The sequence below is a fragment of the Carcharodon carcharias genome, chromosome 4 (genome assembly GCF_017639515.1).
Source record: "Carcharodon carcharias isolate sCarCar2 chromosome 4, sCarCar2.pri, whole genome shotgun sequence".
Taxonomy (NCBI): domain Eukaryota; kingdom Metazoa; phylum Chordata; class Chondrichthyes; order Lamniformes; family Lamnidae; genus Carcharodon; species Carcharodon carcharias.
The window spans coordinates 205,117,992-205,145,542 of record NC_054470.1 but is presented as its reverse complement, the minus strand read 5'-3'; the positions used below and the strand labels follow the sequence as shown (position 1 = coordinate 205,145,542).

Sequence of the window (27,551 nt, the reverse complement as noted above, 5' to 3'; positions counted from 1 at the left end):
AGGTAGAAGCGGGCTGTCTGAGGTTGGAAGCTGTGGGAGGAGGATCCCCAGAGGAGATGAGGTCAGTGACAGTCCTGGAAACAATGGCTTGATGTTCAGTGGTGGGGTCATGGTCCAGGGAGAGGTAGGAGGAAGTGTCTGCGAGTTGACGCTCAGCCTCCGCGAGGTAGAGATCATTGCGCCAGACAACAACAGCACCACCCTTGTCAGCGGGTTTGATGACAATGTCAGGGCTGGACTTGTCATCAAACCCACTGACAAGGGTGGTGCTGTTGTTGTCTGGCGCACAGACCTCTACCTCGCGGAGGCTGAGCGTCAACTCGCAGACACTTCCTCCTACCTCTCCCTGGACCATGACCCCACCACTGAACATCAAGCCATTGTTTCCAGGACTGTCACTGACCTCAGCTCCTTTGGGGATCTTCCTCCCACAGCTTCCAACCTGATAGTCACCCAACCTCGGACGGCCCACTTCTACCTCCTATCCAAAATCCACAAACAGAACTGTCCCGGTAGACCGATCGTGTCAGCTTGCTCCTGCCCCACGGAACTCATTTCTCGTTATCTTGACTCCCTTCTCTCTCCCCTTGTCCAGTCCCTTTCCACCTACATCCGTGATTCCTCTGACACCTTACGTCACATCAACAATTTCCAGTTCCCTAGCCCCAACCGCTTCCTCTTCACCATGGACGTCCAATCCCTCTACACCACCATCCCCCACCAGGATGGTCTGAGGGCCCTTAGCTTCTTCCTCAAACAGAGGCCCGAACAATCCCCATCCAGCACTACCTCCTCCGTCTGGCTGAACTTGTTCTCACATTGAACAATTTCTCCTTCAACTCCTCTCACTTCCTCCAAATAAAAGGTGTGGTTATGGGTACCCGCATGGGCCCCAGCTATGCCTGTCTCTTTATGGGGTATGTGGAACATTCCTTGTTCCAGTCCTACTCCGGCCCCCTTCCACAACTCTTTCTCCGCTACATCGATGATTACTTCGGTGAGGCTTCATGCTCTTGTTGGGACTTGGAAAAATTTATTAATTTTGCTTCCAATCTCCACCCCTCCGTCATTTTCATGTGGTCCATCTCTGACACTTCCCATCCCTCCCTTGACTCTCTGTCTCAATCTCTGGTGATAGACTGTCCACCGATATCCATTACATGCCTACCGACTCCCACAGCTACCTCGACTACAGCTCCTCACACCCCACTTCCTATAAGGACTCCATCCCATTCTCTCAGTTCCTTCGCCTCCGTCGCATCTGTTCCGATGATACTACCTTAAAAAACAGTTCCTCTGACATGTCCTCCTTCTTCCTTAACCGAGGTTTTCCACCCACGGTTGTTGACAGGGCCCTCAACCGTGTCCGGCCCATCTCCCGGGCATCCGCCCTCACACCTTCTCCTCCCTCCCAGAAACATGATAGGGTCCCCCTTGTCCTCACTTATCACCCCACCAGCCTCCGCATTCAAAGGATCATCCTCCGCCATTTCCGCCAACTCCAGCATGTTGCCACCACCAAACACATCTTCCCTTCAACCCCCCTGTCAGCATTCCGTAGGGATTGTTCCCTCTGGGACACCCTGGTCCACTCCTCCATCACCCCCTACTCCTCAACCCCCTCCTATGGCACCACCCCATGCCCACGCAAAAGATGCAACACCTGCCTCTTCACTTCCTCTCTCCTCACCGTCCAAGGGCCCAATTACTCCTTTCAAGTGAAGCAGCATTTCACTTGCATTTCAACTTAGTCTACTGTATTCGTTGCTCCCAATGCGGTCTCCTCTACATTGGAGAGACCAAACGTAAACTGGGTGACCGCTTTGCAGAACACCTGCTGTCTGTCAGCAAGAATGACCCAAACCTCCCTGTCGCTTGCCATTTTAACACTCCACCCTGCTCTCTTGCTCCTTGGCTTGCTGCATTGTTCCAGTGAAGCCCAACGCAAACTGGAGGGACAGCACCTCATCTTCCGACTAGGCACTTGACAGCCTTCCGGACTGAATATTGAATTCAACAACTTTAGGTCTTGAACTCCCTCCTCCATCCCCACCCCTTTCTGTTTCTTCCCCCTTCCTTTTGTCTTTTCCAATAATTTATATAGGTTTTTCTTTTTCCCACCTATTTCAATTATTTTAAAATATTTTTAAATCTTTTATGGTCCCCCCACCCCCACTAGAGCTATACCTTGAGTGCCCTACCATCCATTCTTAATTAGCACATTCGTTTAGATAATATCACCAACTTCAACACCTATGTGTTCTTTTGTTCTTTTATCTGTGACATATTTTGATGATCTGCTTCTATCACTGCTTGCTTGTCCCTACAACCACACCACCCCCTCCACTTCTCTTCCCCCCACCCAACCCTCCCCCGCCACACACACCTTAAACCAACTTATATTTCACCCCTTCCTTGGATTCACCTCGTTCTGTTGAAGGGCCATTTCAGCTGAACTGTTCTGTATTCCAATAAAAACAAAAAATTGCAGATGCTGGAAATCTACCCTTCTTGTTTATTTTGTACTTCCCGATGAGTTTACAACACAGTCGGGAAACAATCCAGATTGTCCATAGAAACAATCTGTGGATTTCATCCCCAAAACTGCTTAACTACCACATTTGAAATCATTATCCAGAATAATTTTATTTTTTTTATTCTTTCATGGGATGTGGGCGTTGCTGGCTAGGCCAGCATTTATTGCCCGTTTCGAATTGTTCTTGTTCAGAGGGCTTTGCTGTGGGTCTGGAGTCACATATAGGCCAGTCCAGGTAAAGACAGCAGATTTTGTTCCCTAAAGGACATCAGTGAACCAGATGGATTTTTATAACACTGGACAATGGTTTCATAGTCATCATCAGACTTTTAACTCCAGATTTTTAAAATTGAATTCAAATTCCAAATGATTTGAATCCGGGTCTCTGGATTACTAGTCCAGCGACAATACCACTATGCCATTGCCTCCCCCATTCCAACTATAACATCACCTGTCTTCCACTTGCTTTTTAAATTTACCTTCCACAATGGAATAGATTTAGCATCTCCATGAACCATACTTATTATTACCTGTTTCTGCTGTACTCCCTTTGAACAACAACTATCACTACCCCACAACATTAAGGATTGACTAGCTCCTGTGTCTTTTAAAATGTTAACATCCTTACCTCTCCACCCTGTACACAGAGAAAGACTTTCCCTTCACACACAAAGTCTTTAAACATTTCTGCAACCTGCTGCTCAGAATTATCTTGAGTAAGCTGTGAACACGTTTCCACTTCTTCACCTTTCATTGATTCTCCATGTTTTCTCTGTGCACAAACCACTGGCTTCTCCTGTGCCTGAACCTCAGAACCTACAGTACCTTTATTTCCAAAGCTTTTCTGTACCCCAACAATTCCAACAGATTTTTCCTGCAATTTCCAACACACTGACTTCGTGTGCACCACTTTATTACAATGAAAACACCTCAATTTTCTAATGTCACTTCCACCTTCAGCACCTTCCTTTTTATTCTGAAAAAAAACTTCCTGGGAACATCCAGCTATGCCTTGTCTTCTCTGACTACCTACCTTCCTTCCACCTTCCCACTTTTTATCCTTTTCCAATTTGAGAGGGTGACGAAAAAAAGGTTTAGCTCTATGAACCAACTCATAATCATCAGCTGTCTCTGCTGCTCGTCTCACAGAATCAACCCTCTGTTCCTCCACGAGTTCTCACTACCAAAGTGTTTGAATCTTTAAATTCTTCCAAAAGAATTACTTCCTTAAGAGCTGCAAACTTTGTTTCTATCTGTAACGCCTGCATCCACCAGTCAAAATTACTTTGTTTTACACTTTCAAACTCAATATAAGTTTGCCCAGGCTGTTTTCTCATATTCCTAAATTTCTGACTGTATACTTCAGGAACCAACTCATATGCACTCAAAATAGCCTTTTTCACCGACATTTCTTCTGATAGCAAAGCATATACCTCATGCGCCCGACCTAACAACTTAGACTCTAATAATAACATCCAGTTTTCCTGCGGCCATTTCATCTGTTTAGCTAGCTTCTCAAATGAATAAAGAATGCTTCAATATCTTTTTCCTCAAACTTTGGAAGAGCTTGTACAAATTTAAACTTCTCCCACTGGGTTCTACTCTGGAGATAAGTCCTTCTTCACCTACTGGCATCTCTTTTTTAACTGCCAACATTTTCAGTTGGAATTCCCTTTTTCTCTTTCTCTTTCTCTCTCTTTCTCTTTCTTCCATCTCCATCTTCACAATTTCTAATTCCCTTTTAAGAGCCATTTTTCTGTCCTTTGCTTCTAATTCAAGCTCTTTCAGTTCCTATGCTTGTTCAAATTCAAGCATCTTAATTTTTAACTGAAGTCTCACTACCTCCAGCTATACTTTTTATTATATCTGATTTCCTAGCACCCTCAGGTAACCCCAATTTTAACTTATCTGCCACTCTGTTACTTACTTTTGGTTATTTTGTTCCAACCCAAACAGAGTTATCTCTTATACTCCCAGTCAAGTCTTAGCAATTGCCAAAGACATCTTGCATTCTCACCAACTCCTGAATTCAAAGTGCTTCTTGTACTTGTAACCTTAAGATTCACCAATTCCAAATCAATCAAGGAATTAGAAATATTTTTATCCTGGACGAGCCCCCAATTGTTATGACCCAGCAGTTGGTAAAGCTGAGTTATTTAAAAATCCCAGAGGGAAACTTTAAACAACTGTCATAACCTATATTTTTATTTTTGAGATGCAGCTCTAAATTCAGGAATCAGACCACCTGTTCTCGAGAGACTTTATATCAAAATAAATGAGACATATTAATTTACACAAGTTAAATTAATACACATGGCTACAAATTACCACTATCATAACTTTTAACAAATTCCCAAACTAATCTCCATTAAGACAACAGCAGCCCATAGACTTGAAGCAGACATCATTTTACAAATTCAAAATGAGTTTCCTTTCACTTTGGTTCCTGTGCAGAGAGTTGTAGCTTTACAGCTGTTTTGATCATACATTGCTTCTGCCCTGCACACAGGAAACTACTGTTATACCTAGCACATCTCATTTAATGTAAATTCTCATTGTATCACCAGCCCTTTTGAACCCCACCTCTTCTAACAATAAAACCCCTTTCATAGTACCCAATTGTATTAGTAATATAAACATTGCTTTGTCTCTGTTAGCTAGGTGCCAGAAATCACTCCCCACTTTGAATGCCCTATTCAACAAAGTGCAAATGCACTCTACCTCTCTCACATCTCAAAATTAGTATACAGACTAGCTGGCTTTAATCCTATTTAGATACACCCACAGACTAACGCTATTTTTTAAAAAAATTTCCAATAACATTATATACATTAATAGCTTCATGACACAGTATCAAACTTAAAGAAAAAGCATATAATTGTGCAAAGACAGGTGGCAGATCAGAAGATTGGAAAGAATACAAAGAACAGCAAAGAATGACAAAATGATAAGGACAGTATGAGAGAAAGCTAGCTAGTAATATAAAGATGGATAGAATGGGGGTTTCTATAGATATTTAAATAAGAAAAGAGTTAACAAAGTGAGCGTTGGTCTTGTAGAGTGCGTCTGGGGAATTGATAATGGAAAGTAGGGAGATGGCAGATGAATTAAACAGGTATGTTGCTTCAATCTTAACTATAGAGGACACAAGTAACTCATACACTCATAGACGCTTACAGCATAGAAGGAGGCTATTCAGCCCATCGTGTCCGTGCCGGTCAACAAAGATCTGGCTACATTTAATCCCATTTTCCAGTGCTTGGCCCATAGCCCCAGAGGCTGTAGCAACGCAAGTGAATATCTAATAATTCTTAAATGTTACCAGAGTTTCTGACTCAACCACCCTTTCAGGCAGTGAGTTCCAGATTCCTATCAACCTCTGGGTGAAAAAAAATTCTCCTCAACTCCCCTCTTAGTCATCTACCTCTTACCTTAAATCTATGCCCCCTGGTTATTGACATTTCTATTAATAGAAAAAGTGCTTTCCTATCCACCCTTTGCCAGAAATAGCTGTAAATCAGGAAATGGAAGGGAGGGAGGAACACGGGAAATTTACAATCATTAGGAAAGTGGTATTGAGCAAATTGTTGAGCTGCGGGCTGACAAATTTCAAAGTCTGGATGGACTTCACCCTAAGGTCTTGAAAGAAGTGGCTAGTGAGATAGTTGATGCACTGGTTTTAATTTTCCAAAATTCCTTTGCTTTGGGGAAGGTTCCATTAGGTTGGAAAATAGCAAATAAAACTCCTTTATTCAAAAATGGAAGGAGACAGAAAGCAGGAAACTATAAGAACATAAGAAATAGGAGCAGGAGAAGGCCATGCGGCCCCTCAAGCCAGCTCCACCATTCAATAAGATCATGGCTGATCTGCCCCAGGCCTCAACTGCTGTTTCACGCCAGCTCCTCATCACCCTCAACTCCCCAATATTTCAACAATCTATCTACCTCCTTTAAATACTTTCAATGATCTAGCCTCCACAACATTCTGGGGTAGAGAATTCCAGACATTCACTACCCTCTGAGAGAAGAAATTCCTTTGCATCTCAGTTTTAAATGAGTGTCCCCTTATTCTGTATCTATGTCCCCTAGTTTGAGATTCGCCCACTAGTAGAAACACCTTCTCAACATCTACCCTGTCAAGCACCCTCAGAATCTTGTACATTTCAATTCATTCTTCTAAACTCTAATGAATAAAGGCCTAAGCTGTTTAACTGTTCTTGATAAGTCAACCCGTTCAGAATCAGCCAAGTGAATCTCTCTTGAATTGCCTCTGATGCCAGTATATCCTTTCTTAAATAGGGGTACCAAAACTGTACACAGTACTCCAGGTGCAGCCTCACCAAAACCCTGTACAGTTGTAACACGACTTCCCTAATTTTAAACTCCAACCCCCTAGCAATACAGGCCAAAATTCCGTTTGCCTTCTTAATTACTTGCTGCATGTGCATGGTAACTTTTTGTGTTTCATGCACAAGAACACCCAGGTCCCCCTGTGCTGCTCTTGTTTGGAGCCTCTCTCCATTTAAATAATAGTCTGCCTTTTGATTCTTCCTACCAAAGTGCATGACCTCACACTTTCCTACATTAAACTCCATCTGCCAGGTTTTTGCCCACTCACTCAACCTGTCTATATCCCTTTGCAGGTCCCTTATATCCTCAACACAACGTGCCCTCCCATCTGTTTTTGTATCGTGAGCAAATTTGGATACATTACACTCTGCCCCCTCTTCCAAGTCATTAATATAAATCGTAAATAATTAAGACCCTAGGACCGATCCTTGTGGCACTCCACTAGTTATATCTTTCCAAACTGAAAAAGACCCATTGATCCCGACTCTCTGTCTTCTGTGTGTTAACCAGTCCCCAATTCAGGCTAATACATTACCCCCAATACCGTGAGCTCTTATCTTGTGCCATAACCTTTTATGTGGCATCTTATCGAATGCCTTCTGGAAATCAAAATGCACCACCGGTTCCCCTTCATTAGCTCTGCTTGTTATGTCCTCAAAGAACTCTAATAGATTTGTCAAACATGATTTCCCTTTCACAAAACCATGTTGACTCTGTTTGATTGCGTTAAGCTCTTCTAAATGTCCTGCTATTTCTTCCTTAATAATGGACTGCAGCATTTTCCCTACGACAGATGTTAGGCTAACTGGCCTATCTGTCGTAGGGAAAATACTCGGGTCCATTATTAAGGAAAAAATAGCAGGACATTTAGAAAAGCTTAATGCAATCAAACAGACTCAACATGGTTTTGTAAAAAGGAAATGATGTCTAACCAATTTATTGGAGTTCTTTGAAGGAGTGACATGTGCTGTGGTTAAAGGGGAACTGGTGAATGTACTGTATTTGTATTCCCAGAAGCCATTTGATAAAGTGTTATATCAAAGGTTATTGTGGTAAATAAAAACTCATGGTATTGGGGGTCACATATTGGCAGGGATAGAAGATTAGCTGGCTAACAGGAAGCAGAGAGTTGGCATAAATGGATCTTTTTCTGGTTGACAGGATGTGACGAGTGGTGTGCGACAGAGATCAGTGCTGGGGCCTGAACTTTTTGAAATTTATATAAATGACTTGGATGAAGGGACCGAAGGAATGGTTGCTAAATTTGCTGACACAAAGGTAGTTAGGAAAGTAAATTGGGAAGAGGACGTAAGGCTGCAAAGTGGTGTAGATAAGTTAAATCTGGCAAAGATCTGGCAAATGAAGTATAATGTGGGCAAATGTGAAATCGTTCATTTTGGCAGGAAGAATAAAAAAGAAGCTTATTATCTAGATGGTGGGAGATTTCAAGAGCTCTGAGATTCAGAGGGATCTGGGTATCCTGGTGCCTGAATCTCAAAAGGTTAGCATGTAGGTACAGCAGGTAATTAGGAAAGCTAATAGAATGTTATTGTTTATTGTGAGAGGAATTGAATACAAAAATAGGGAGGTCATTGCTGCAGTTATACAGGCCATTGGTGAGACCACATCTGGGGTACTTTGTACAGTACTGATCTCCTTATTCGAAGAAAGATGTAATTGCATTAGCAGTTCAGAGAAGGTTTACTGGACTAATACCAGGAATGGGCGGGTTGTCCTATAAGGAAGGGCTGAACAGGTTAGGCTTGTATCCAGTGGAATTTAGAAGAGTAAGGGGCAACTTAATTGAAACTTTTAAGATCCTGAGGGGTCTTGACAGGGTGGATGCAGAGAGGATGTTTCTTCTTGTGGGAGAATCTAGAACTAGGGATCACTGTTTAAAAATTAGGAGTTGCTCATTTAAGACAGAGGTGATGAGAAATTTTTTCTGAGTCTTTGGAATTCTCTTTCTCAAAAGACAGTGGAAGCAGTCTTTGAACATTTTTAAGGCAGAGCTAGATAGATTCTTGACTAACAAGGGGGTGAAAGGTTATCGGGGGTTGGCAGGAATGTGGGACTGAGGTTACATTCAGATCAGCCATGATCATGAAGCTAATTTCAGTAATGGTGACCATGAAACCATTGCCGATTGTTGTAAAAACCCAACTAATGTCCTCTAAGGAAGAAAATCTGTCATCGTCACCTGGTCTAGCCGACATGTGACTCCAAACCCACAGTAATGTGGTTGACTCTGAACTGCCTTCTTAAATGGCTTAGCAAATCACTCTGTTCAAGGGCAATTAGGGATGGGCACTAAATGCTGGCCTTGCCAGCGACTCCCCCACTTTATGAAAAATAAGTATTTTAAAGTCTGCAAAGGGACGTAGTTTAAGCGAGTGGGCAAAAATTTGGCAGATACTGGATAACCCTGGAAAAATATGAAGTTGTCCACTTTGGCAAGAAAAATAGAAAGGCAGAATATTATTGAAGCGGAGAGAAATTGCAGAATGCTGCAGTATACAGGGTCTGAGTGTCCTTGCACATGAATCACAAAAAGTTAGCATGGAGGTACAGCAAGTGATTAGAAAGGCAAATGGAATGTTGGTCTTTATTGCCTTGGGGATGGAGTAGGGAAGTCCTGGTAGAAAAGTCTTGCTGCAATTCTACCGGGTGTTGGTGAGACCACACCTGGAGTACAATTTTGATCTCCTTATTTAAGAGGGGATATACTTGCACAGGAAGCAATTCAGCGACAGTTCACTCAACCGATTTCTGTGATGAAGGGGTTGTCTTCTGAGGAAAGATTGAGCAGGTTGGGCCTATACCCATTGGAGTTTAGGAGAATTAAAGGTGATCTTATAGAAATGTATAAGATCCTAAGGAGGCTTGAAAGGGTAGATGCTGTACAATTTCTCCTTTATGAATGAGGTGAGCCAAGTGGTCAAGGATCAGTAAGGGAACAGTTAGGATCAGTGATCATTGTTTCGTAAGATTTAGTTTAGCTATGGAAAAGGACAAGGAGCAATCCAGACTAAGAATAATTAATGGGGAGGGCAATCTTCAATCATGCCTGAGCGAATCTAGACTGGTAGGTAAAATTGAACAACTGGTTGCCCTTAGAGTGAAGGTAGTCCTGGTAAGGTCAAAGTACAAAGAGGAAAAATAGGGCAAACAAATTCAGACTTCCCAGGATGACGAAGGAGTTAGACAGCAAGATGGAGTAGGATAAGGCTACAAATGACAGGTGGATAATGCAAGTGAGAATCAGGCCCAATGTAGAAGTTTAAAAGGGGAATTGAAGTAACAAGTAAGAGAAACAAGGACTATGAGAAGAGACTGGCAGCAAACATAAAAGGGAATCCAAAAGTCTTCTATAACCATGTAAATAGTAAATGAGTGTGCCACAATCCCCATGGAGACTAATAATATGAAAGAATCAAACAACCCAAATGAAAAAGCCTATGGACAAGATTTCAGTTCTTTATAAACTTTACCTTAATCACACACAATCACAGAACAGAAGAGGCCCTTCGGCCCATCGAATCTGCACCGAAACGTGAGAAACACCTGACCTACCTACCTGATCCCATTTACCAGCACTTGGCCCATAGCCTTGAATGTTTATGACGTGCCAAGTGCTCATCCAGGTACTTTTTAAAGGATGTGAGGCAACCCGCCTCTACCACCCTCCCAGGCAGTGCATTCCAGACCATCACCACCCTCTGGGTAAAAGGTTTTTCCTCACAGTCAAACCGAAACCAATATAAATTTAAAATGAGCTAACAGGCAAATTGTATTCAATAGAAAATATAAAGTACACTAAATAGCTGGTAGAACAAACACAAGTCTCTCCGATTTCTCAGCTAGCCCTCTTAGCACATATGTGTCACCATTTGCAGTGTCTCTCACAACTCCATCTTTCTCAGGTAATGTTCAACCACTCTTTGTATCGCAGGATTTGATCACATAGCCTCCGACAACCACTATATTCCGTCCAAGTTACTCGGGTCATGATAGCCCTGATGGCATAGCTTTCCAGAGTTACCTTCGTCTGACCACCCAATAACACCCCAGTACACGTTATTGTCGACTCTGGTGAAAAAGCCTCAGCTCCTCAGAGTCCCTGGGTCGCTCTGACTTTTCCAAGTCTTTTTCCGACCTAAGAGCATAAGAAGTAGAAGCAGGAAAAGAAATTTCTCCTAATCTCAGTCCTAAATGGTCTACCATAGAAAAGTTACAGCACAGAAGGAGGCCATTCAGCTCATCTTGTCCATGCCAGCCTAAGGACACCCAGGTGCCCTTTCTAATCCCACCTTCCTGCACCCGGCCCATAGCCCTGCAGCTTACAGCACTTAAGGTGCAGATCCAGGTACTTTTTAAAAGAATTTAAAGTCTCTGCCTCTACCACCAACTTGGGCAGCGAATTCCAGGCACCCACTACCCTCTGTGTAAAAAAAGTTCTTCCTCATGTCCCCCCTACACCTTCTGCCGCTTATCTTGAATCTATGTCCCCTAGTTCTAGAATTCTCCATTAAGGAAAACAATTTTATCCTGTCCACTCTATCTATATTTAACAATGAAGCATCCACAACCCTCTGGGTAGAGAATTGTAAAGATTCACAATCCTTTGACTGAAGAAATTTCTCCTGACCTCAGTCCTAAATTATCCACCTCTTATCCTGAGACTGTGCCACCTTGTTCTGGATTCCCCAGCTGGTATCTACTCTGTCAAGCCCCTTCGTAATCTTGAATGCTTCAATGGGATCACCTCTCATGCTTCTATGCCCCAGAGAACCTAGACCCAAATTACTCAGCCTCTCATCAAAGGACAACTCTGTCATCCAAGGGCCTGATCTAGTGAGCTTTTGCTGTACTGCCTCCAATGCAAATATATATTTTCTTAAAATGGAGGCCCAAACTGCTGCCAGTCTTTTCTCATATTCTCCCTTTGCTTTTCTTATTTGCGTTTTCAATCCCCTTCTGAACCTTCTGTATTGAGTAATGTATTTAAATTTGTTGATAATACGAAGCTATGTGGGAAAGCAAGCTGTGAGGAAGACACAAAAGAGACTGCAAAGAGATATAGAGCAACAGAGATTGAGGGGCGACTTGATAGAAGTTTACAAAATTGAGTGGCATGGACAGAGTAGATAGAAGCTTTTTCCCAGGGTGGAAGAGTCTATTACTAGGGGACATAGATTTAAGGTGAGAGGAGTAAACTATAGAGGAGATGTGCAGGGCAAGTTTTTTACACAGAGGGTAGTGAGTGTCTGGAATTCGCTGCCAGAGGAGGTGGTGGAAGCAGGTACGATAGTGGTGTTTAAGAGGCAGCTTGACAAATACATGAATAGGATGGGAATAAAGGGATACGGACCCCGGAAGTGCAAAATGTTTTAGTTGACGAGCAATATGATCGGTGCAGGCTTGGAGGGCCGAAGGGCCTGTTCCTGTACTGTACTTTTCTTTGTTCTTTGTCCTAGAAAGGTTAATTGAGCACTGATCCTTGCAGCAGTCCATTAGTCACAGACTGTCAACTTGAAAATGCCCCATTTATCCCTCCTCTGTGGTTCAATCCGTTAAATAATCCTCTGTCCATGCACATATATTACTCAACTCCATGAGCCCTGTTTTACATACAAACAAATTAGGTGTAGGCCGTGTCTTCCAGGTAAGTGAGAATTGCAAACGTTACGCCCTTGCTCTAAAAAAGGTTGTAAGAATAAGCCCAGCAATTACAGACCAGTCTGTTTAACTTCAGTGGTGGGGAAGCTTCTAGATACAATTATTCGCAATAGAATTAGTAGTCACATGGAAAAATATGGGTTGATAAGGAAGAGCCAGCATGAATTTCTAAAGGAGAAATCGTGCTAACTAACTTGCTGGAGTTTTTTAAAGAAGTAACAGAGAGGGTTGATGAGGGTAGTGCTGTTCATGTGGTGTATATGGACTTTCAAAAGACATTGGATACAGTGCCACACAACAGACTTGTGAGAAAATTTATAGCTCATGGAATAAAAGGAACAGTAGCAATGTGGATACAAAATTGGCTGAGTAATAGGAAACAGACGGTAATGGTCAATGGATATTTTTTGCGCTGAAGGAAGGTTTATAGTGGAGTTCCCCAGGGGTTGGTATTGGGACCCTTGCTTTCCCTGATATATGTTAATGATCTAGATACTGGTGTGCGGTTTCAAGTTTGCGGATGGTACGAAACTTGAAAGCATTGTAAACAGTGAGCAGGACAGTGTGGAACTTCAAAAGGGCATAGACAATTTGGAGTTCAGTGGGAGATGATAGGTGGCATAATAAGTTCAATGAGGAGAAGTGTGAGGTGATGCATTTTGGTAGGAAGAACAGGGAGAGGCAATATAAAGTAAGAGGTACAATTCTTAAGGGCGTGCAGGAGTAGAGGGACCTGAGTGTATATGTGCAGAGATCATTGAAGGCAGCAGGACAGGTGGAGAGAGCAGTTTTTTTTTATTCATTCATGGGTTGTGGGCTTTGCTGGCTGGGCCAGCATGTATTGCCTATCCCTGGTTGCCGTTGAGAAGGTGGTGGTGAGTTGCCTTTTGGAACCGCTGCAGCTCATGTGTTGTAGGTAAACCCACAGTGCTGTTAATAAGGGAGTTCTGGGATTTTGACCCAGTGACAGTGAAGGAACGGTGATATATTTCCAAGTCAGGATGGTGAGTGACTTGGAGGGGAACTTCGAGGTGACGCTGTTTCCATCTATCTGCTGCCCTTGTCCTTCTAGATGGTACTGCTCATGGGTTTGGAAGGTGCTGCCTAAGGAGCCTTGGTGAATTCCTGCAGAGCATCTCATAGATGGTACACACTGCTGCTACTGTGCATTGTTGGTGGAGTCAGTGAATGTTTGTGGATGTGGTGCCAATCAAGTGGGCTGATTTGTCCTGAATGTCAAGTGTCTTGAGTGTTGTGGACTCATCCAGGCAAGTGGGGAGTATTCCATCACGCTCCTGATTGTGCCTTGTCGATGGTGGACAGGCTTTGGGGAGTCAGGAGGTGAGTTACTCGTCACGGGATTCCTAGCCTCTGACCTGCTTTTGTAGCCACAGTATTTATATGGCTAGTCCAGTTCAGTTTCTGGTCAATGATAGCCCCCAGGATGCTGATAGTGGGGGATTCAGTGATGGTAATGCCATTGAAGATCTATGAGTGATGGTTAGATTCTCTCTTGTTGGAGATGATCATTGCCTGGCACTTGTGTGGCGCAAATGTTACTTGTCACTTGTCAGTCCAAGCCTGGATATTGCCCTGGCCTTGCTGCATTTGGATATGGACTGCTTCAGTATCTGAGGAGTCGCGAATGGTGCTGAACATTATGCAATCATCAGCAAATATCCCCACTTCTGACCTTATGATGGAAGGAAGGTCATTGATGAAGCAGCTGAAGATGGTTGGGCCAAGGACAAGTTAGTAAAGCACATCCTACCCTGGGCTTTATTAATAGGGACATAAGAGTGCAAGAGCAGGAGGTTAAGCTGAAATTATATAAGACACTTGTTAGACCGCAGCTGGAGTATTGTGTACAGTTCTGGGTGCCATACTATAGGAAGGATGTGAACACATTGGAGAGAATGCAGAAGAAGTTTACAAGAATGGTTCCAGGGATGAGAAACTTCAGCTTTGATGATTGATTGGAGAGGTTGGGACTATTCTCCTTGGAGAGGTGAAGGCTGAAAGGAGATTCGCTAGAGTGTTCAAAACCATGGAGGGGGCTGGACAGGGAGAAACTGTTCCTGCTCGTAAAAGGATCGAGAACAAGAGGACACAGATTTTAAGTGATTTGCAAAAGAAGTAGATGTGATGTGAGGAAAAACTTTTTCACGCAACAAGTGGTTTGGGCCTGGAATGCACGGCCTGGAAATGTGGAGGTCGGTTCAATCAAGGCATTCAAGAGGGCATTAGATGATTATTTAAATGGAAACAATGTGCAGGTTAGAGGAAAAGGCAGGAGAATGGCACTAAGCCATAATGCTCATTTGGAGAGCTGGTGCAGACAAGATGGGCTGAATGGCCTCTTTCCGTGTTACAATAATTCTGTGATTTTATTTGGCCCATCAGACCTGCCTTTCTGGGGTGAAGGGGTTATCTTATGAGGAAACGTTGGACAGGTTGGACCTGTATACATTTGAATTTAGAAGAATAAGAGGTGATCCTATCGAAACATACAAAATCCTGAGGGTTTAAAAGCAAAATACTGCAAATGCTGGAAATCCAAAGAGGAGTTACGTGGACTCGATACGTTAATTCTGTTTTTCTTCTCTCCACAGATGCTGTCAGACCTGCTGAGTTTTTCCAGCATTTTCTGTTTTTGTTTCAAAACCCTGAGGGGATTTGACATAGGTTCTTGACTGACAAGAAGGTCAATCTACTTCTCCCTTAAAAATATTCAATGACCCTACCTCCACCACTCTCTGGAGAAGAGAGCTCCAAAGACACTCAACCCTCTGAGAGAAACAATTTCTCCTCATCTCCTTCTTAAATGGGAGACCCATATTCTTAATTGGTGTCCCCTAGTTCTAGCCTCTCCCACAAGGGGAAATACCCTTTCCATATCCACCCTGTCAAGTCCCCTCAGGTCCTATATGCTTCAATAAGATCACCTCTCATTCTTCTAAACTTCAAAAGATAAAAGGCCCAGCCTGTCTAACTTTTCCTCGTAAGATAATCCCCTGTGCCTCCCCCTCTGGAGGAACCCAAACTGAACGTCAGTGACCAGGTTATTGCTGAGTAAGAGCCTCTTTGTAGCACTGTTGCCGATCATTTTTATGATCGAGAGTAAACTGCTGGGGTGTTAATTGACCAGTTTGGAGGTGTCTTGCTTCTTGTGGACAGAACATGGTAATTTTCCACATTTCCAGTGTTGTAGCTATACTGGAACAGCTTGGCTAGAAGCACAAGTCTTCAGTACTATTGCCAGAATATCATCAGGGCCTTAACCTTTGCAGTATCCAGTACCGTTTCTTTATTTTACGTGGAGTGAATCAAATTGGCTGAAGACTGGCATCTGTGATGCTGGGGACCTCAGGAGGGAGGCCAAGATGGATTATTCACTTGGCACTTCAGGCACTGACATGAGGATGGGGATATTTGTGGAGCCTCCTCCTCCAGTGAGTTGTTTAATTGTTCATCACCATTCAGTTTATGGCAGAACCTTTTTTTCTTCGTTCGCTGACTGGATATGAGCATCACTGGCAAGGCCAGCATTTGTTGGCCATCCTCATTGCCCTTGAAACTGAGTAGCTTGCGAGGCCATTTCAAGGACATTAAACATGATCATGGCTGATCTTGGGCTTCAACTTCACTTTCTGCCCGTTCCCCATATCCCTTATCTCCCTGAGAGACCGAAAATCTGCCTATCCCAGCCTTAAATATATTCAGTGATAGAGCATCCACAACCCTCTGGGTAGGATTCCCCAACCAATAGAAACAATCTCTCAGCATCCACCCTATCAAGTCCCTCAGAATTTTATACGTTTCAATGAGGTCAGCTCTCATTCTTCTAAACTCCAGAGAATAAAAGTCCAATTTACTCAGCTCTCATCATAGGACAATCCCCTCATCCCAGGGACCAATTTAGTGAAACCTCTTGTTGGTTCCCTCACCACCTGCCGCAGACCCAGTCTAGCAGCTTATGTCCTTTAGGACTCAGCCAGCTCGGTCAGTAGTGATGCTACCAACCCGCTTGTGGTGATGAACAATTGAAGTCCCCCATCCAGATTAAATTCTGCACTCTAGCCACACTCAGTGTTTCCTCCAAGTGATGTTCAACATGGAGGAGCACTGATTCATCAGTTCTGGGGGGTTGCTAAGTGATGATCAGCAGGAGGTTTCCTTGCCCATGTTTAACCTGATGCCATGAATCCAAGTCAATGTTGAAAAGTCCCAGGGCAGCTCCCACTCCGACTGTCTACCACTGTGCCGACATCACTGGTGGGCCTGTCCTGCCGGTGAGCCAGGATATGCCCAGGGATGTTGATGGTGGTGTCTGGGACATTGTAAAGTATGATTCCATGACTATGACTATGTCAAGTTATTGCTTGACTAGTCTGTGGGTCAGCTCTTCCAATTTTGGCACAAGCCCCCAGAGACGACAGTCCTGGGTTTGATGATGTTGTTTACAGTGGCTAGGTCAATGTCAGCTGTTTGATCCCTTTCACACAACTGAGTGGATTGCTAGGCCACTTCAGAGGTATTTAAGAGACACCTCTTGCTCTGGGTCTGAAGTCCTGTCATGAAGCTATTAATGTATATAATATTATTGGAAAATATTTTTCTTTTAAAATAGAGGTTTATTCTGTGGGTGTGCCTTAATTGGATTAAAGCCAGCTAGTCTGGGTACTTTGATATGTATTAGTTTTGAGATGTAAGAGAGGTAGAGTGCAAATGTGTTTTTTGAGTAAAGCATTCAAGAATTGGGGTGAAACCTGGCACCGAGCTGGAAGAGACCAAACAATATATTTATATTACTAATAAAATTGGTACTATGAAAGGGGTTTTATTGTTAGAAGAGGTGGAGTTCAAGGAGGCTGATGATACAATGAGAATTTACATTCAATGAGATGTGCTAGGTGAATCAGAGGGCAGCTTTTGTGATTGAAGGGCAGAGGCAATGTAAGATCAAAGCAGCATTTGTGTAAACTAATAAAATGTTTCATAAAAACAAAAAAAACTGCGGATGCTGGAAATCCAAAACAAAAACAAAAACAGAATTACCTGGAAAAACTCAGCAGGTCTGGCAGCATCGGCGGAGAAGAAAAGAGTTGACGTTTCGAGTCCTCATGACCCTTCGACAGAACTTGAGTTCGAGTCCAAGAAAGAGTTGAAATATAAAAACAAAAAAACTGCAGATGCTGGAAATCCAAAACAAAAACAGAATTACCTGGAAAAACTCAGCAGGTCTGGCAGCATCGGTGGAGAAGAAAAGAGTTGACGTTTCGAGTCCTCATGACCCTTCGACAGAACTTGCGTTCGAGTCCAAGAAAGAGTTGAAATATAAGCTGGTTTAAGGTGTGTGTGTGGGGGGCGGAGAGATAGAGAGACAAAGAGGTGGAGGGGGGGGTGGGGGTGTGTGGTTGTAGGGACAAACAAGCAGTGATAGAAGCAGATCATCAAAAGATGTCAACGACAATAGTACAATAGAACACATAGGTGTTAAAATTAAAGTTGGTGATATTATCTAAACGAATGTGCTAATTAAGAATGGATGGTAGGGCACTCAAGGTATAGCTCTAGTGGGTTTTTTTTATTTTTTTTTAAATTTTTTTTTATATATATAATGGAAATAGGTGGGAAAAGGAAAATCTTTATAATTTATTGGAAAAAAAAAGGGAAGGGGGAAACAGAAAGGGGGTGGGGATGGGAGAGGGAGCTTACGACCTAAAGTTGTTGAATTCAATATTCAGTCCAGAAGGCTGTAAAGTCCCTAGTCGGAAGATGAGGTGTTGTTCCTCCAGTTTGCGTTGGGCTTCACTGGAACAACGCAGCAAGCCAAGGACAGACATGTGGGCAAGAGAGCAGGGTGGAGTGTTGAAATGGCAAGCGACAGGGAGGTTTGGGTCATTCTTGCGGACAGACCGCAGGTGTTCTGCAAAGCGGTCGCCCAATTTACGTTTGGTCTCTCCAATGTAGAGGAGACCACATTGGGAGCAACGGATGCAGTAGACTAAGTTGGGGGAAATGCAAGTGAAATGCTGCTTCACTTGAAAGGAGTGTTTGGGTCCTTGGACGGTGAGGAGAGAGGAAGTGAAGGGGCAGGTGTTGCATTTTTTGCGTGGGCATGGGGTGGTGCCATAGGAGGGGGTTGAGGAGTAGGGGGTGATGGAGGAGTGGACCAGGGTGTCCCGGAGGGAGCGATCCCTACGGAATGCCGATAAGGGGGGTGAAGGAAAGATGTGTTTGGTGGTGGCATCATGCTGGAGTTGGCGGAAATGGCGGAGGATGATCCTTTGAATGTGGAGGCTGGTGGGGTGATAAGTGAGGACAAGGGGGACCCTATCATGTTTCTGGGAGGGAGGAGAAGGCGTGAGGGCGGATGCGCGGGAGATGGGCCGGACACGGTTGAGGGCCCTGTCAACGACCGTGGGTGGAAAACCTCGGTTAAGGAAGAAGGAGGACATGTCAGAGGAACTGTTTTTGAATGTAGCATCATCGGAACAGATGCGACGGAGGCGAAGGAATTGAGAGAATGGGATGGAGTCCTTACAGGAAGCAGGGTGTGAGGAGCTGTAGTCGAGATAGCTGTGGGAGTCGGTGGGTTTGTAATGGATATTGGTGGACAGTCTATCAAATATAAGCTGGTTTAAGGTGTGTGTGTGGGGGGGCGCGGAGAGAGAGAGAGAAGTGGAGTGAGGGTGTGGTTGTAGGGACAAACAAGCAGTGATAGAAGCAGATCATCAAAAGATGTCAACAACAATAGAACAAAAGAACGCATAGGTGTTAAAGTTGGTGATATTATCTAAACGAATGTGCTAATTAAGGATGGATGGTAGGGCACTCAAGGTATAGCTCTAGTGGGGGTGGGGACAGCATAAAAGATTTTTTTAAATTTTTTTTAAAAATAATGGAAATAGGTGGGAAAAGGAAAATCTATATAATTTATTGGAAAAAAAAGGAAGGGGGAAACAGAAAGGGGGTGGGGATGGGGGAGGGAGCTCACGACCTAAAGTTGTTGAATTCAATATTCAGTCCGGAAGGCTGTAAAGTGCCTAGTCGGAAGATGAGGGCTCACTTCTTTTGGGCAGGAGTCCTCTCCCAGTTCAACGGATCCTTTTACCCATCTCCAATATTCTCCCTCCACCTGGACCCCTCCCTCTGGATTCTTACCTTCTCTTGATCTTTTCATTGAGAACTGTCGGCGCGACATTAGTCGTCTCAATTTCTCTGCTCCTCTCACCCATTCTAACCTGTCTCTCTCTGAACTTACTGCACTCCATTCTCTCAGGTCCAACCCTGACATTGTCATCAAACCCGCTGACAAGGATGGTGCTGTTGTTGTCTGGCGCACTGACCTCTACCTCGCGGAGGCTGAGCGTCAACTCGCAGACACTTCCTTCTACCTCTCCCTGGACCATGACCCCACCACTGAACATCAAGCCATTGTTTCCAGGACTGTCACTGACCACATCTCCTCTGGGGATCTCCCTCCCACAGCTTCCAACCTGATAGTCACCCAACCTTGGACGGCCCGCTTCTATCTCCTACCCAAAATCCACAAACAGAACTGCCCCGGTAGACCGATCGTCTCAGCTTGCTCCTGCCCCACAGAACTCATTTCTCGTTATCTTGACTCCCTTCTCTCTCCCCTTGTCCAGTCCCTTTCCACCTACATCCGTGATTCCTCTGACACCTTACGTCACATCAACAATTTCCAGTTCCCTGGCCCCAACCGCTTCCTCTTCACCATGGACGTCCAATCCCTCTACACCTCCATCCCCCACCAGGATGGTCTGAGGGCCCTTAGCTTCTTCCTCGAACAGAGGCCCGAACAATCCCCATCCACCACTACTCTCCTCCGTCTGGCTGAACTTGTTCTCACGCTGAACAATTTCTCCTTCAACTCCTCTCACTTCCTCCAAATAAAAGGTGTGGCTATGGGTACCCGCATGGGCCCCAGCTATGCCTGTCTCTTTATGGGGTATGTGGAACATTCCTTGTTCCAGTCCTACTCCGGCCCCCTTCCACAACTCTTTCTCTGCTACATCGATGATTACTTCGGTGCTGCTTCATGCTCTCGTCGGCACTTGGAAAAATTTATTAATTTTGTTTCCAATCTCCACCCCTCCATCATTTTCACGTGGTCCATCTCTGACACTTCCCTTCCCTTCCTTGACCTCTCTGTCTCAATCTCTGGTGATAGACTGTCCACCAATATCCATTACAAACCCACCGACTCCCACAGCTATCTCGACTACAGCTCCTCACACCCCGCTTCCTGTAAGGACTCCATCCCATTCTCTCAGTTCCTTCGCCTCCGTCACATCTGTTCCGATGATGCTACCTTCAAAATCAGTTCCTCTGACATGTCCTCCTTCTTCCTTAACTGAGGTTTTCCACCCACGGTCGTTGACAGGGCCCTCAACCGTGTCCGGCCCACCTCCCACGCATCCGCCCTCACGCCTTCTCCTCCCTCCCAGAAACATGATAGGATCCCCCTTGTCCTCACTTATCACCCCACCAGCCTCCGCATTCAAAGGATCATCCTCCGCCATTTCCGCCAACTCCAGCATGATGCCACCACCAAACACATCTTCCCTTCACCCCCCCTATCGGCATTCCGTAGGGATCGTTCCCTCCGGGACACCCTGGTCCACTCCTCCATCACCCCCTACTCCTCAACCCCCTCCTATGGCACCACCCCATGCCCACGCAAAAGATGCAACACCTGCCCCTTCACTTCCTCTCTCCTCACCGTCCAAGGACCCAAACACTCCTTTCAAGTGAAGCAGCATTTCACTTGCATTTCCCCCAACTTAGGCTACTGCATTCGTTGCTCCCAATGTGGTCTCCTCTACATTGGAGAGACCAAACGTAAACTGGGCGACCGCTTTGCAGAACACCTGCGGTCTGTCCGCAAGAATGACCCAAACCTCCCTGTCGCTTGCCATTTTAACACTCCACCCTGCTCTCTTGCCCACATGTCTGTCCTTGGCTTGCTGCATTGTTCCAGTGAAGCCCAACGCAAACTAGAGGAACAACACCTCATCTTCCGAATAGGCACTTTACAGCCTTCTGGACTGAATATTGAATTCAACAACTTTAGGTTGTGAGCTCCCTCCCCCATCCCCACCCCCTTTCTGTTTGCCCCTTCCTTTTTTTTTCCAATAAGTTATATAGATTTTCCTTTTCCCACCAATTTCCATTATTTTTTAAAAAAATTTAAAAAAATCTTTTATGCTCTCCCCACTCCCACTAGAGCTATACCTTGAGTGCCCTACCATCCATTCTTAATTAGCACATTCGTTTAGATAATATCACCAACTTTAACTTTAACACCTATGTGTTCTTTTGTTCTATTGTTGTTGACATCTTTTGATGATCTGCTTCTATCACTGCTTGTTTGTCCCTACAACCACACTCCCACTCCACTTCTCTCTCTCTCTCTCTCCGCCCCCCACACACACACACCTTAAACCAGCTTATATTTCAACTCTTTCTTGGACTCGAACTCAAGTTCTGTCGAAGGGTCATGAGGACTCAAAACGTCAACTCTTTTCTTCTCCGCCGATGCTGCCAGACCTGCTGAGTTTTTACAGGTAATTCTGTTTTTGTTTTTGTAATAAAATGTTTCAATTAGTTTAATACAAAACCTCTCGAGAACTGGTGACCTGATTCCTGAATTCAGAGTTGCATCTCAAACATGCCACTTAAAATTATAGGTAATGGCAGTTGTTTTAAATCCCTCTGAGTTTTTAAAATAACTCCGAAAGGCTATCTCATAAAAAATCATGTGTAGGCCAGACCAGGTAAGGATGGCAAATTTCCCTCCCTAAAAGGCATGAGTGAACCAGATGGATTTTCAGAACAATCAACAATGGTTTCATGGTCATCATTATTGAGACTGGTTTTTATTTAGATTTAGCTTTATTGATTGAATTCAAACTTCACCAGCTGCAGTGGTTGGGTTTGAAACTGTGTTCGCAGGACATTAGATTTGGGATTTTGGATTACTGGTCCATTACCTCTACCCCACTGCCTCTCCCTAAACAAGGGATGTGATGACAATAGAGAGGGTGCAGATAAGTTGCACAAAAATGGTTCCAGGGACGAGGAGGTTTAGTTATGTAGATGGATTGGAAAAGCTGGGCTGTTCTCCTTGGAGGAAAAGGTTGAGAGGAGATTTGAAAGAGCGGTTTGGACAGAATAAATAAACAGAAACTGTTCCCATTGGTGGAAAGATGAGAACCAGAGGGCACAGATTTAAGGTGATTGGCAAAAGAAACAATGCCAATGTAAGGAAATATTTATTTTCCATATTGAGTGGTTCGGATCTGGAATGCACTGTCTTAGAGTGCAGTGGAGGCAGATTTAATCATGATTTACAAAATAAAGTTGGATCATTATCTGAGGAGGATAAATCTGCAAGGCTCTGTGGGAAAGGCAGGGAAGCAACACTTGGTGAATTGCTCTTGCAGAGAAGCCAGTATGCACATGACTGGCGAAATGAACTCTTGTGCTGTAATCATAAGACCATAAGATGCAGGAGCAGAAGTAGGCCATTCAGCCCATCGAGTCTGCTCCGCCATTCAGTGAGATCATGGCTGACCTGATAATCCTCAACTCCGCTTTCCTGCCTTTTCTCCATAAACCTTGATTCCCTCGGCCTATCTCTGTCTTGAATATACTTAATGGCCCAGCCTCTATAGCCCTCTGCAGTAAAGAATTCCACAGATTCACTACCTTCTGAGAGAAGAAATTCCTCCTCGCCTCTGTCTTAGTGACCGCTTACTCTGAGATTATGCCCTCTGGTCCTCGAGCCTCCCACAAGGGGAAACAACCTCTTAGCATCTATCCTGTCAAGCCCCCTAAGAATCTTATATGTTTCAATAATGTTGCCCCTCATTCTTCTAACCATTCTATGATTTGATGTATCTGAATGCCACCACCTGCAAGTTCTCTAAGTCACAGACCATCCTGACTTGGAAACAAAGTCAAATTACTGCGGATGCTGGAAATCTGAAACAAAAACAAAAAGTGCTGGAAAAACTCAGCAGGTCTGACAGCATCTGTGGAGAGAAAGACAGAGTTAACGTTTCGAGTGCATATGATTCTTCTTCAGTACTTGGAAATATATTGCCGTTCCTTCATTGTCACTGGGCCAAAATCCTGGAACTCCCTCCCTAACAGCACAGTGGGTGTACCTACAGCACAGGGACTGCAGCAGTTCAAGAAGACAGCTCACCATCACCTTCTCAAGGACAATAATCGCTGTGCAACAAATGCTGGCCTTGCCAGTAACATTCACAGCTCATAAAAGAATCAAACATTAATGTTAACGGCTACTCATCAGCCCACGCCTGAATGTTATCCAGCTCTTGCTGCATGCAAGCAAGGACTTCATTATCTGTCAAGTTGCAAACAGTGCTGAACCTTGTACAATCTTCAGCAAATGTCTCCACTTTTGACTCTATGTTGGAGAGAAGAATGTTGATGAAGCAGCTGATGATGATTTGACCTATGACACTACCCTGAGGAACTCCTGCAGCAATGTCCCAGGAGCTGAGATGACTGACCCCCAACAACCACAACTATCTTCCTTTGTGCTGGATATGACTCCAACCAGTGGAGAGTTTTCCCCGATTCCCATTGACTCCAGTTTTGCTAGGGCTCCTTGATGCCACACTCCCTCAAATGCTGCCTTGATGTCAAGGGGACAGTCACTCTCACCTCACCTCGGGAGTTCAGCTCTTTTATCCATATTTGAACCAAGGCTGTAATGAGGTCAGGAGGTGAGTGGCCCTGGCAGAACCCAAACTGACCGTCAGTGAGCAGGTTATTGCTAAGCAAGTGTCGCTTGATAGCACTGTTGATGACCTCTTCCATCAATTTGATTATTGAGATTTGACTGATGAGGTGACATTTGGCAGGATTAGATTTCTCATGCCCAAAAACAAAGGGGCATCTGTTGGCAATTTGTCATGTAGATGCCAGTGTTGAGGAAATAGTGGAACAGCTTTGCTCAAGGTTTATTCAGGGTAATGATCATTCACTGTAAATGACAATGTACAGAGTCACTGTTTCTTCACGGGGTGTGTTTTATGTTTTATTTAGTACTCTGATAGTAATGATTTGTTTTCCTCCATACAACAGCACTGAGATCTCACTACAACAAAGGATCGAGTACATTTCTCGGGCCATCCTTAGTGCCAAAAGTTCCACTGCAACATCATCACAGGCTGCTGATGGCGAATTTCTACATGAGCTCGAAGAGAAAATGGAGGTGAGAGACTCAGTACAGGAGAGAACTGTAATGTCCTGGGAAAACTTCCTGATAAAAGGACAAAACTGAAGACTTTGTATCTGAATGCATATAGCATTTAAAACAAAACAGATGAACTGATAACTCAAATAGAAATAAATAAGTATGATCTGATAGTCATTATAGAGACATGACTGCACAATGACATAGATTGGGACCTGACTATTGAAGGGAAGATGACTTTTAGGAAGGATAGGAATCTAGGAAAAGGTGGAAGAAGGGACTCTCTTCATTAATGATAATATGAGCGCATTAGAGGGGGATGACCTAAATTCAGGAAAGCAGGATATAGAAGCTGTTTGGGTAGAGATGAGAAAGTGCAAAATGTCACTTGTGGGAGTGCTGTCCAAGCCCTCAAGCAGTCACTACACGGTAGGACAGGGTATAAAGAAAGATGATGGGAGCTTGTCGGAAAGGTACAGTGATAATCATAGGGGATTTTAATCTACATATAGGCTAGAAAAATCAAATGGGCAAAGGTAACCAAATGAGTTCATAGAATGTTTTCAGGTTAGCTTCTTAGAACAGCACTTTCTGGAACCAAACAGAGCAGGCTATACTTGACTGGCATTATGCAACAGCATAGGATTAATTGATGACCTCATAGTAAAGGTGCTGCTAGGTAGCAGTGATCATAATATGGTTGAATTTTGCTATCAGATCAGCAATGATTTTATTAAATGGCAGAGCAGGCTTGAGAGGCTGAATGGCCTACTGCTGTCCCTTGTTTGTACGATAGGGGATTCCATAGTCAGGAGATTAGACAGGCATTTCTGTGACTGCAAACATGACTCCTGGATGATGTGTTGCCTCTGGTGGCAGGGTTAAGGATGTTACAGAGTGACTGCAGGCCATTCTTCTGGCGAAGGGTGAACAGCCAGAGGTTGTGGTACACATTGGTACTGATAAGGAGGATGAGGTCCCGAAAGCAGATTTTAATGAGCTAGGAAAGAAATTAAAAAGTGGGACCTCAAGAGCAGTGATCTCAGGATTACCCCCAGAGCCACCTGCTAGTGAGCATAGGAGTAGGATTGGACGGCTGAACACATGGCTGTAGAATTAGTGTAGGCGGGAGAGCATCAAATTTCTGAAGCATTGGGACTGATTCTGGGGCAGGTGGGACCTGTACAAGCTAAATGGGTTACACATTAACAGGACTGGGACTGATATCCTCGCAGGAGATTTGCTAGAGCTGTTGGGGAGAGTTTAAACTAGCTTGTCGGGGATGGGAACCTGTGTGGTAGTTCCAGTTGGAAGACAGTAAAGCTGGTAAAGTTGAGGGCACTCTACCTGAATGACCTGAGAGTTTTCAACAAGAGGTAAATGGGTGTGATCTAATAGTCGTAACGGAGGGTGGCCAAGATTGGGAACTGAATATTCAAGGATGTTTGACATTTAGGAAGGACAGGCAAAAAAAAGAGATTTTGCACTGATAATCAGGAATGCAAGCAATACATTTTTTTTAATGCATTCACAGGATGTGGGCTTCGCTGGGTCAGGCAGCATTTATTGCACATCTCTAATTGCCCTTGAGAAGGTGATGGTGAGCTGTGTCTTGAACCTCTGCGGTCCATGTGGTGTAGGTACATCCACAGTGCTGTTAGGGAGGGTGTTCCAGAATTTTGACCCAGCGACAGTGAAGGAATGGCAATATATTTCCAAGTCAGGATGGTGAGTGACTTGGAGGGGATCTTCCAGATGACGGTGTTCCCATTCTATCTGCTGCCCTTGTCCTTCTAGATGGTTGTGGTCATGGGTTTGGAAGGTGCTGTCCAAGGAGCCTTGGTGAGTTCCTGCAGTGCATCTTGCAAATGGTACACACGGCTGCTACTGTGCGTCTGTGGTGGAGGGAGTGAATGTTTGTGGATGTGGTGCCAGTGAAGCGGGCTGCTTTGCCCTGGACAGTGTCAAGCTTATTAAGTATTGCAGGAGCTACACTCATCCAGGTAAGTGGGGAGTATTCCATCACACTCCTGACCTGTGCGTTGTAGATGGTGGACAGGCTTTGAAGGAAGTGAGTTACTCATCGCAGGATTCCTAGCCTCTGACCTGCTGTTGTAGCCACAGTGTTTATATGGCTAGTCCAGTTCAGTTTCTGGTCAACTGTAACCCCCAAGATATTGATAATGAGGGATTCAGTGATGGTAATGCCATTGAACATCAAGGGGTGATGATTGGATTCTCTCTTGTTGGAGATGGTCATCACCTGACAATTGTGTGGTGTGAACATTATTTGTCACTTGTCAGCCCAAGCCTGGATATTGTCCAGGTCTTGCTGCATTTGGACATGGACTGCTTCAGTATCTGGGGAGTCACGAATGGAGCTGAACATTGTGCAATCACCAGCAAACATCCCCACTTCTGACCTTATGATGGAAGGAAAGTCATTGATGAAGTAGCTGAAGGTGGTTGGGCTGAGGACACTACCCTGAGGAACTCCTGCAGTGATGTCCTGGAGCTGAGATGACTGACCTCCAACAACCACAATCATCTTCCTTTGTGCTAGGTATGACTCCAACCAGCAGAGAGATTTCCCCATAATTCCCATTGACTCCAGTTTTGCTAAGGCTCCTTGATGCCACACTTGGTCAAGTGTAGCCTTGATGTCAAGGGCAGTCACTCTCACCTCACCTTGGGAGTTCAGCTCTTTTGTCCATGTTTGAACCA

At 44.3% G+C, this 27,551-nt stretch overlaps 1 protein-coding gene across 4 annotated transcripts in view; it reads left to right on the top strand.

The window, feature by feature from the left end:
* The window catches only part of nup155 (nucleoporin 155), a 287,604-nt gene that overhangs the window by 229,232 nt on the left and 30,821 nt on the right, over window positions 1-27,551 (top strand). For all 4 annotated transcript variants that reach the window (XM_041186949.1, XM_041186950.1, XM_041186952.1 and 1 more), the window contains one exon: window positions 24,716-24,845. In XM_041186949.1, coding sequence (XP_041042883.1) covers window positions 24,716-24,845 — 130 coding nt within the window. The remainder of the gene's footprint in view (window positions 1-24,715; window positions 24,846-27,551) is intronic.